Source organism: Ranitomeya imitator, chromosome 2 (assembly GCF_032444005.1).
Source record: "Ranitomeya imitator isolate aRanImi1 chromosome 2, aRanImi1.pri, whole genome shotgun sequence".
NCBI lineage: Eukaryota > Metazoa > Chordata > Amphibia > Anura > Dendrobatidae > Ranitomeya > Ranitomeya imitator.
In genome coordinates, this window is record NC_091283.1 from 368,123,684 (window position 1) to 368,135,727 (window position 12,044).

Sequence of the window (12,044 nt, forward strand, 5' to 3'; positions counted from 1 at the left end):
CAAGTTCTTATGATCAGTCAATACCACCACGCGATGCTTAGCTCCTTCAAGCCAATGACGCCACTCCTCGAATGCCCACATCATAATTACGCTCAGCGGGCGAAAACTTCCTGGAAAAGAAAGCACATGGTTTCATCACTGAGCAATCAGAACCTCTCTGTGACAAAACCGCCCCTGCTCCAATCTCAGAAGCATCAACCTCGACCTGGAACGGAAGAGAAACATCTGGCTGACACAACACAGGGGCAGAACAAAAACGACGCTTCAACTCCTGAAAAGCTTCCACAGCAGCAGAAGACCAATTAACCAAATCAGCACCCTTCTTGGTCAAATCGATCAATGGTTTGGCAATGCTAGAAAAATTACAGATGAAGCGACGATAAAAATTAGCAAAGCCCAGGAACTTTTGCAGACTTTTCAGAGATGTCGGCTGAATCCAATCCTGGATGGCTTGGACCTTAACTGGATCCATCTCGATAGTAGAAGGGGTAAAGATGAACCCCAAAAATGAAACTTTCTGCACACCGAAGAGACACTTTGATCCCTTCACAAACAAAGAGTTAGCACGCAGGACCTGAAAAACCATTCTGACCTGCTTCACATGAGACTCCCAATCATCTGAGAAGATCAAAATGTCATCCAAGTAAACAATCAGGAATTTATCCAGATACTCACGGAAGATGTCATGCATAAAAGACTGAAACACAGATGGAGCATTGGCAAGTCCGAACGGCATCACTAGATACTCAAAATGACCCTCGGGCGTATTGAATGCAGTTTTCCATTCATCTCCTTGCCTGATTCTCACCAGATTATACGCACCACGAAGATCTATCTTAGTGAACCAACTAGCCCCCTTAATCCGAGCAAACAAGTCAGATAACAATGGCAAGGGATACTGAAATTTAACAGTGATCTTATTAAGAAGGCGGTAATCAATACACGGTCTCAGCGAACCATCCTTCTTGGCTACAAAGAAGAACCCTGCTCCCAGTGGTGATGACGATGGGCGAATATGTCCCTTCTCCAGGGATTCCTTCACATAACTGCGCATAGCGGCGTGATCGGGCACGGATAAATTAAATAATCGACCTTTAGGGAATTTACTACCAGGAATCAAATTGATAGCACAATCACAATCCCTATGCGGAGGTAGAGCATCGGACTTGGGCTCTTCAAATACATCCTGATAGTCAGACAAGAACTCTGGGACCTCAGAAGGGGTGGATGACGAAATCGACAAAAATGGAACATCACCATGTACCCCCTGACAACCCCAGCTGGATACCGACATGGAATTCCAATCCAATACTGGATTATGGGTTTGTAGCCATGGCAACCCCAACACGACCACATCATGCAGATTATGCAACACCAGAAAGCGAATAACTTCCTGATGTGCAGGAGCCATGCACATGGTCAGCTGGGCCCAGTATTGAGGTTTATTCTTGGCCAAAGGTGTAGCATCAATTCCTCTCAATGGAATAGGACACCGCAAAGGCTCCAAGAAAAACCCACAACGTTTAGCATAATCCAAATCCATCAGATTCAGGGCAGCGCCCGAATCCACAAACGCCATGACAGAAAACGACGACAAAGAGCATATCAAGGTAATGGACAGAAGGAATTTGGACTGTACAGTACCAATGACGGCAGACCTAGCGGACCGCTTAGTGCGCTCAGGACAATCAGAAATAGCATGAGTGGAATCACCACAGTAGAAACACAGACCATTCAGACGTCTGTATTCCTGCCGTTCAACTCTAGTCATAGTCCTATCGCACTGCATAGGCTCAGGTTTAACCTCAGGCAGTACCGCCAAATGGTGCACAGATTTACGCTCGCGCAAGCGTCGACCGATCTGAATGGCCAAAGACAAAGACTCATTCAAACCAGCAGGCATAGGAAATCCCACCATGACATCCTTAAGAGCCTCAGAGAGACCCTTTCTGAACAAAGCTGCCAGCGCAGATTCATTCCACTGAGTGAGTACTGACCATTTCCTAAATTTCTGACAATATACTTCTATATCATCCTGACCCTGGCTGTTGTGAATTCTGTGGCCGAGTTCACTTCTGTGGTCACAAGTGGTATTGCAGTCTCTGGGCTTCCTCCCTCAGGTGTTTTGGTGAGCTCGTTGGCTGCCTTGCTATTTAGCTCCACCTGAGTCTGTCTTCCTTGCTCCTTGTCAATGTTCCAGTGTTGGATCTGAGCTACTGCATCTTTCCTTGGGCCTGCTGCTCTGCTAGATAAGTGCTTCTAGTTTGTTTTCTGTTTTTTCTGTCCAGCTTGCTATTAACTTTTGCTGGAAGCTCTGAGAAGCAAAGGGGTGCACCGCCGTGCTGTTAGTTCGGCACGGTGGGTCTTTTTGCCCCTTTGCGTGGTTTTCGTTTTAGGGTTTTTTGTAGACTGCATAGTTCTCTTTGCTATCCTCGCTCTGTCTAGAATATCGGGCCTCACTTTGCTGAATCTATTTCATTCCTACGTTTGTCTTTTCATCTTGCTAACAGTCATTATATGTGGGGGGCTGCCTATTCCTTTGGGGTATTTCTCTGAGGTAAGTCAGGCTTGTATTTCTATCTTCAGGCTAGTCAGCTCCTCAGGCAGTGCCGAGTTGCATAGGTAGTTGATAGGCGCAATCCACTGCTGCTTATAGTTGTGTGAGGATAGATCAGGTACTGCAGTCTACAGAGATTCCACGTCTCAGAGCTCGTCCTATTGTTTTTGGTTATTGCCAGATCTCTGTATGTGCGCTGATTACTGCACGCTGTGTTGCCTGATTGCCAGCCATAACAGTACAAGGAGCCCTCCAATGATTTCCAATAGAGGGAAAAAAGAAATCCTGACATCATTTTTTTTCCTTAGCTCTGTCTTCAGTCTTTTTTTTCCCCTAGACATTAGAGTGCTTCAGGACACAGCTGTGGACATGGATATTCAGGCTCTGTGCTCCTCAATTGATAATCTCGTTGTAAATGTACAAAAGATTCAAGATACTATTGATCAGAAATCGATGCTAGAACCAAGAATTCCGATTCCTGATTTGTTTTTTGGTGACAGAACTAAGTTCTTGAGCTTCAGAAATAATTGTAAGCTATTTTTGGCCTTGAAACCTCATTCTTCTGGTAATCCTATTCAACAGGTTTTGATTATTATTTCTTTTTTGCGCGGCGACCCACAGGACTGGGCGTTTTCTCTTGCACCAGGAGATTCTGCATTGAGTAATGTTGATGCATTTTTCCAGGCGCTGGGATTGCTTTACGATGAGCCTAATTCAGTGGATCAAGCTGAGAAAAATCTGCTGGCTTTATGCCAGGGTCAGGATGATGTAGAAGTATATTGTCAGAAATTTAGGAAATGGTCAGTACTCACTCTGTGGAATGAATCTGCACTAGCGGCTTTGTTCAGAAAGGGTCTCTCTGAAGCTCTTAAGGATGTAATGGTGGGATTTCCTATGCCTGCTGGTTTGAATGAGTCTATGTCCTTGGCCATTCAGATCGGTCGTCGCTTGCGCGAGCGTAAATCTGTGCACCATCTGGCGGTATTGTCTGAGAGTAAGCCTGAGCCTATGCAGTGCGACAGGACTATGACTAAAGTAGAACGGCACGAACACAGACGTCTGAACAGACTGTGTTTTTATTGTGGTGATTCTACTCATGCTATTTCTAATTGTCCTAAACGCACTAGGCGGTTCGATAGCTCTGCCGTTATTGGTACTGTACAGTCCAAATTCCTTTTGTCCATTACCTTAATGTGCTCTTTGTCATCATATTCTGTCATGGCGTTTGTGGATTCAGGCGCTGCCCTGAATCTGATGGATTTGGATTATGCTAAACGTTGTGGATTTTTCTTGGAGCCTTTGCGGTGTCCTATTCCGTTGAGAGGAATTGATGCTACACCTTTGGCCAAGAATAAGCCTCAGTACTGGGCCCAGCTGACCATGTGCATGGCTCCTGCACATCAGGAAGTTATTCGCTTTTTGGTACTGCATAATTTGCATGATGTGGTCGTGTTGGGGTTGCCATGGCTACAAACCCATAATCCAGTATTGGATTGGAACTCTATGTCGGTAACCAGCTGGGGTTGTCAGGGAGTACATGGTGATGTTCCATTTTTGTCTATTTCGTCATCCATTCCTTCTGACATCCCAGAGTTCTTGTCGGACTTTCAGGATGTATTTGAAGAGTCCAAGTCTGATGCCCTACCTCCGCATAGGAATTGTGATTGTGCTATCGATTTGATTCCTGGTAGTAAATTCCCTAAGGGTCGTTTATTTAATTTGTCCGTACCTGAACACACCGCTATGCGCAGTTATGTGAAGGAGTCCCTGGAGAAGGGACATATTCGCCCATCGTCGTCACCATTGGGAGCAGGGTTCTTTTTTGTAGCCAAGAAGGATGGTTCGCTAAGACCGTGTATTGATTACCGCCTTCTTAATAAGATCACTGTTAAGTTTCAGTATCCCTTGCCATTGATTTCTGACTTGTTTGCTTGGATTAAGGGGGCTAGTTGGTTTACTAAGATTGATCTTCGTGGTGCGTATAATCTGGTGAGAATCAGGCAGGGAGATGAATGGAAAACGGCATTTAATACGCCCGAGGGTCATTTTGAGTATCTGGTGATGCCGTTCGGACTTGCCAATGCTCCATCTGTTTTTCAGTCTTTTATGCATGACATTTTCCGTGAGTATCTGGATAAATTCTTGATTGTTTACTTGGATGACATTTTGATCTTCTCAGATGATTGGGAGTCTCATGTGAAGCAAGTCAGAATGGTTTTCCAGGTACTGCGTGCTAATTCCTTGTTCGTGAAGGGATCAAAGTGTCTCTTCGGTGTGCAGAAAGTTTCATTTTTGGGGTTCATCTTTTCCCCTTCTACTATCGAGATGGATCCGGTTAAGGTTCAGGCCATCCAGGATTGGACTCAGCCGACATCTCTAAAAAGTCTGCAGAAATTCCTGGGCTTTGCTAATTTTTATCGTCGCTTCATCTGTAATTTTTCTAGCATTGCCAGACCATTGACCGATTTGACCAAGAAGGGTGCTGATTTGGTTAATTGGTCTTCTGCTGCCGTGGAAGCTTTTCAGGAGTTGAAGCGTCGTTTTTGCTGTGCCCCTGTGTTGTGTCAACCTGATGTTTCTCTTCCGTTCCAGGTCGAGGTTGATGCTTCTGAGATTGGTGCAGGGGCGGTTTTGTCACAGAGAGGTTCTGGTTGCTCAGTGTTCAAACCATGTGCTTTCTTTTCCAGGAAATTTTCTGCTGCTGAGCGTAATTATGATGTGGGCAACCGAGAGTTGCTGGCCATGAAGTGGGCATTCGAGGAGTGGCGTCATTGGCTTGAGGGTGCTAAGCATCGCGTGGTGGTTTTGACTGATCATAAGAACCTTACTTATCTTGAGTCTGCCAAGCGCTTGAATCCTAGACAGGCCCGTTGGTCGTTATTTTTTGCTCGTTTTGATTTTGTGATTTCATACCTTCCGGGCTCTAAAAATGTGAAGGCGGATGCTCTGTCTAGGAGTTTTGTGCCCGACTCTCCGGGGTTATCTGAGCCGGCGAGTATCCTCAAGGAAGGAGTCATTGTGTCTGCCATCTCCCCTGATTTGCGGAGAGTGTTGCAGAAATTTCAGGCTAATAAACCTGATCGTTGTCCGGCCGAGAAACTGTTCGTCCCTGATAGGTGGACTAGTAAAGTTATCTCTGAACTTCATTGTTCGGTGCTGGCCGGTCATCCAGGAATCTTTGGTACCAGGGAGTTGGTTGCTAGATCCTTCTGGTGGCCATCTCTGTCACGGGATGTGCGTGCTTTTGTGCAGTCCTGTGGAATTTGTGCTAGGGCTAAGCCCTGCTGTTCACGTGCCAGTGGGTTGCTTTTGCCCTTGCCGGTCCCGAAGAGGCCTTGGACACATATTTCGATGGATTTCATTTCTGACCTTCCCGTTTCTCAAAAAATGTCGGTCATCTGGGTGGTCTGTGATCGCTTTTCTAAAATGGTCCATCTGGTGCCCTTGGTTAAATTGCCTTCCTCCTCTGATTTGGTGCCTTTGTTCTTCCAGCATGTGGTTCGTTTACATGGCATTCCTGAGAATATTGTTTCTGACAGAGGTTCCCAGTTTGTCTCGAGGTTCTGGCGAGCCTTTTGTGGTAGGATGGGCATTGACCTATCTTTTTCCTCGGCCTTCCATCCTCAGACTAATGGCCAGACCGAACGAACCAATCAGACCTTGGAAACATATCTGAGATGTTTTGTTTCCGCTGACCAGGATGATTGGGTGTCATTTTTGCCGTTGGCTGAGTTCGCCCTTAATAATCGGGCCAGCTCGGCTACCTTGGTCTCTCCATTTTTCTGCAATTCTGGGTTCCATCCTCGTTTCTCTTCAGGACAGGTTGAGTCTTCGGACTGTCCTGGTGTGGATTATGTGGTGGACAGGTTGCAGCAGATCTGGACTCAGGTAGTGGACAATTTGACCTTGTCCCAGGAGAAGGCTCAGCTTTTCGCTAATCGCAGACGCCGTGTGGGACCCCGACTTCGTGTTGGGGATCTGGTTTGGTTATCTTCTCGTCATATTCCTATGAAGGTTTCCTCTCCTAAATTTAAACCTCGTTTTATTGGTCCGTATAGGATTTCTGAGATTCTCAATCCGGTGTCTTTTCGTCTGACCCTCCCAGACTCCTTTTCCATACATAATGTATTCCATAGGTCGTTGTTGAGGAGATACGTGGCACCTATGGTTCCATCTGTGGAGCCTCCTGCCCCTGTTTTGGTGGAGGGGGAATTGGAGTATATTGTGGAGAAGATTTTGGATTCTCGTGTCTCTAGACGGAAACTCCAGTATTTGGTCAAATGGAAGGGTTATGCTCAGGAAGATAATTCCTGGGTTTTTGCCTCTGATGTCCATGCCCCAGATCTTGTTCGTGCCTTTCATGTGGCTCATCCTGGTCGGCCTGGGGGTTCTGGTGAGGGTTCGGTGACCCCTCCTCAAGGGGGGGGTACTGTTGTGAATTCTGTGGCCGAGTTCACTTCTGTGGTCACAAGTGGTATTGCAGTCTCTGGGCTTCCTCCCTCAGGTGTTTTGGTGAGCTCGTTGGCTGCCTTGCTATTTAGCTCCACCTGAGTCTGTCTTCCTTGCTCCTTGTCAATGTTCCAGTGTTGGATCTGAGCTACTGCATCTTTCCTTGGGCCTGCTGCTCTGCTAGATAAGTGCTTCTAGTTTGTTTTCTGTTTTTTCTGTCCAGCTTGCTATTAACTTTTGCTGGAAGCTCTGAGAAGCAAAGGGGTGCACCGCCGTGCTGTTAGTTCGGCACGGTGGGTCTTTTTGCCCCTTTGCGTGGTTTTCGTTTTAGGGTTTTTTGTAGACTGCATAGTTCTCTTTGCTATCCTCGCTCTGTCTAGAATATCGGGCCTCACTTTGCTGAATCTATTTCATTCCTACGTTTGTCTTTTCATCTTGCTAACAGTCATTATATGTGGGGGGCTGCCTATTCCTTTGGGGTATTTCTCTGAGGTAAGTCAGGCTTGTATTTCTATCTTCAGGCTAGTCAGCTCCTCAGGCAGTGCCGAGTTGCATAGGTAGTTGATAGGCGCAATCCACTGCTGCTTATAGTTGTGTGAGGATAGATCAGGTACTGCAGTCTACAGAGATTCCACGTCTCAGAGCTCGTCCTATTGTTTTTGGTTATTGCCAGATCTCTGTATGTGCGCTGATTACTGCACGCTGTGTTGCCTGATTGCCAGCCATAACACCTGGCACAAAGCCAGCAAATTTTTCTCAGCCTGATCCACTGAATTAGGCTCATCGTACAGCAATCCGAGCGCCAGGAAAAACGCATCGACACTACTCAATGCAGGGTCTCCTGGCGCAAGAGAAAATGCCCAGTCTTGAGGGTCGCCGCGCAAAAAAGAAATAATAATCAAAACCTGTTGAATAGGATTACCAGAAGAATGAGGTTTCAAGGCCAGAAATAGCTTACAATTATTTTTGAAACTTAGAAACTTAGTTCTATCTCCAAAAAACAAATCAGGAATAGGAATTCTTGGTTCTAACATAGATTTCTGATCAATAGTATCTTGAATTTTTTGTACATTTATAGCGAGATTATCCATTGAAGAGCACAGACCCTGAATATCCATGTCCACACCTGTGTCCAGAATCACCCAAATGTCTAGGGGAAAAAAAAGTGAACACAGAGCAGAAAAAAAAAAAATGATGTCAGAACTTTTTCTTTCCCTCTACTGAGAATCATTAGTTGGGCTCCTTGTACTGTTATGTTTGCCAATGACAGGTGTTATGAAGGCAATCCAGAAACACAGTGTGCTTAGCGATCAGAGCGCACACAGTGATCTGACAAATACCCAAAAATACAAGAACGAGCTCTGAGACGTGGAAACTCTGTAGACTGCACACCTGATCCTATCCTAAACACAACTAAAAGCGGCTGTGGATTGCGCCTAACAACTACCTAGGCAACTCGGCACAGCCTAAGAAACTAGCTAGCCTGAAGATAGAAAAATAGGCCTGACTTGCCCCAGAGAAATTCCCCAAAGGAAAAGGCAGCCCCCCACATATATTGACTGTGAGTAAGATGAAAAGACAAAACGTAGGGATGAAATAGATTCAGCAAAGTGGGGCCCGATATTCTAGGACAGAGCGAGGACAGTAAAGCGAACTTTGCAGTCTACAAAAAACCCTAAAGCAAAACCACGCAAAGGGGGCAAAAAAACCCCACCATGCCGAACTAACGGCACGGCGGTACACCCTTTGCGTCTCAGAGCTTCCAGCAAAACAAAAGACAAGCTGGACAGAAAAAAAGCAACAAAAAAGCAAAAAGCACTTAGCTATACAGAGCAGCAGGTCACAGGAACAATCAGGAGAAGCTCAGATCCAACACTGAAACATTGACAAGGAGCAAGGATAGCAGCATCAGGCGGAGTTAAGTAATGAAGCAGTTAACGAGCTCACCAGAACACCTGAGGGAGGAAGCTCAGAAGCTGCAGTACCACTTATGACCACAGGAGTGAATTCAGCCACAGAATTCACAACATTAAACATAGGGGCGCGTCGCCGCTGCGTCGCCGACGCAACAGCGACGCACATTAGCGGAACGCTAATGTGAACGTAGCCTTAGAGAAAGCTTTGACCTACAGTCCCCGCAGCCCCTCTTCATGACTACTCAGCCCTTTTCCTTCTCCACCATTACAGACGATAAACTGTCCTCTTTACTCTCCAGATCACATTTCACCAACTGTGCACTTGACCTGATCCCGTCTGGACTCATCCCAAACTTCATCACAGTCTTCATCCCATCCATAACCCATCTCTTCAATCTATCACTAACAACTGGTGTCTTCCCCTCTAGTTTTAAACATGCCTCAATGACACCCATCATCAGAAAGCCCTTTCTTGACCCATCCTCTATATTTAGCTATTGCCCCATATCAATTCTCCTTTATGCCTCAAAACTACTGGAAGAACACTTCAATCTTGAACTGTCCTGCCATCTCTCCTGCTGCTCCATCTTTGATTGGTTACAATATGGCTTCCGACTGCATCATTCCACAGAAACTGCCCTGACCAAAGTCACCAATGATCTACTATCCACCAAATGCAAGCGACACTACCCTATCCTCCTTCTTGACCTGTCCTTTGCTTTCAACTCAATGGACCATTCCCTCTTATTACAGATTCTCTTATCATCACAGAATTTTCCCTATCTTGGATCTCTTCATACCTAACAGACCTGAAATTCAGGGCCTCCTACTCACACACTATCTCATCTTGTCAGAGTTCACCAAGGTTAAGTTCTATGACCCCTTCTCTTCTCCAGCTACACCTTAGGCCTGGGACAGCTCATAGAGTGCCATGGCTTTCAATATCATCTCTATGCTGATGACACCCAGATCTACCTCTCTGGCCCCGATATCGCCTCCTTACTAACCAGAATCTGTCCTGTATTTCATCTTTCTTCTCTGCTCGATTTCTACAACTTTACATAGATGAAACAGAATTCATGATCTTACCCCCATTTCACTCAATCCCTCTGACAGATCTATCCATCAAAGTCAAAGACTGCTCACTCTCCCCAGTCCTGCAAGCTCACTGCCTCGGGGTAACCCTTGACTCTGATCTTTCCTTCAAACCCTTTCCACTTCTTTCTGACTCCAACTCAAAAATATTTCTCAGATTCATTAAAACATTAACCCTCATCATCTTCCTTCTCCGGCACTGTGGCCTCCCTTCTATACTCTCGCACCCCTCCAATCTATCCTAAACTCTGCTGCCCGACTAATCCACCTGTCTCCCTATTACCCAATGACTCGATATCAAAACCCTAACCATGACATACAAAGCCATCCACAACCTGTCTGCTCCATACATGTGTGACCTCGTCTCCCGGTACTTACCTGCATGCTACCTCCGATCATCACAAGATCTCCTTCTCTACTCACCTCATCTCCTCTTCCCACAATCGCATACAAGATTTCTCCCGCGCATCACCCCTACTCTGGAACTCTCTACCACAACACATCAGACTCTCACCTACTGTGGAAACCTTCAAAAAAAATCTGAAGACCTACCTCTTCCGACAAGCCTACAACCTGCAATAACCATCGATTGACCAAACCGCTGCACGACCAGCTCTACCCTCACCTACTGTATTCTCACCCATCCCTTGTAGATTGTGAGCACTCGCGGGCAGAGTCCTCTCTCCTCCTGTACCAGTTATGACTTGTATTGTTTATTGTACTTGCTTTTAATATGTATAGCCATCCTTACATGTAAAGCGCCATGGAATAAATGGTGTTATAATAATCGTCATCAACACATTAAGAAGAAAAGGATATTCATATAATTATAGTAGAAATTATAACTATCTTTTTACATTTTTGATATTTCCATTTCCTGTAATCTCCACCCCAGAGAGAAAGCGTCATCTGTCCCCAAACCAGAGCGCCCTCCCCTGTATACATGAGCACAGCCAGCGTTCTATTACTGTACATATACACATGGCAGAGCTGGGGGCACTATCTCCGGGAATGGAGGGGTTACTGCCCCCTGCCCCCGCCCAGTAATGGGGAATCTCCAGCACCTACCTCCACCTGCAGAGCCGCACACCACATATATGGCTGTTCTGTGCGCACAGGACCTGTGATGAGGTCACAGGAGGGGAGGAGTCAGGGGTCACATGATCAGGGGCCTCAGTGTATGCAGGGCTCTGCTGTGCTGGTTGTCATGGTGCTGGATGAGGGGAAGTTTATGTGTGGGGTCAGGAGGGGTTTACAGGGTGGATGTAGCAGAGCCGTGTGTGTACAAGGTGTATGGAGCAGAGCCGTGTGTGTACGAGGTGTATGGAGCAGAGCTGTGTGTGTATGACGTGGATGGAGCGGAGCCATGTGTCTATAAGGTGTATGGAGTGGAGCCGCGTGTGTATGAGGTGTATAGAGCGGAGCTGCTGCGTACGAAGTGTACGGAGCAGAGCTGCATGTGTACTGAGCGGACCCCCGTGTGTATTAGGTGTACAGAGTGGAGCCGCGTATGTACGAGATACAGAGCGGACCCCCGTGTGTATGAGGTGTATGGAGAGGAGCCGCGTGCGAATGAGATGAACGGAGCGGAGCCCTGTGTGTTTAAGGTGTATGGAGGGGAGCCGCATGTGTACTGAGTGGAGTCACCTGTGTACAAGGTGTACGGAGCGACCCCCGTGTATATGAGGTGTTTTATGACAGCTCTAATAACATAGTAACATAGTTAGTAAGGCCGAAAAAAGACATTTGTCCATCCAGTTCAGCCTATATTCCATCATAATAAATCCCCAGATCTACGTCCTTCTACAGAACCTAATAACTGTATGATACAATATTGTTCTGCTCCAGGAAGACATCCAGGCCTCTCTGGAACCCCTGAACTGAGTTCGCCATCACCACCTCCTCAGGCGAAGATTTATCTATTTTAATCTTATTTAGCCGGTTTCGCGCCTCTTCTTCGGTTAGATTGGTGACACTTACCATAGGGTTTGTTTGTCTCTCAGCATTTCACCTACCATTTCATTTTC

The 12,044-nt window shown here is 46.3% G+C and overlaps 1 protein-coding gene across 1 annotated transcript in view; it reads right to left on the reverse strand.

Annotated features, from left to right (window-relative positions):
• LOC138666593 (zinc finger protein 585A-like) overlaps positions 1-11,122 on the reverse strand; it is a 132,815-nt gene extending 121,693 nt beyond the window's left edge. The window contains exon 1 of the mRNA XM_069754791.1: positions 11,086-11,122. Within this exon, the coding sequence (XP_069610892.1) occupies positions 11,086-11,112 (27 nt within the window). The 5' untranslated portion in view covers positions 11,113-11,122. The remainder of the gene's footprint in view (positions 1-11,085) is intronic.
• Between the last annotated feature and the right edge of the window lie 922 nt (positions 11,123-12,044).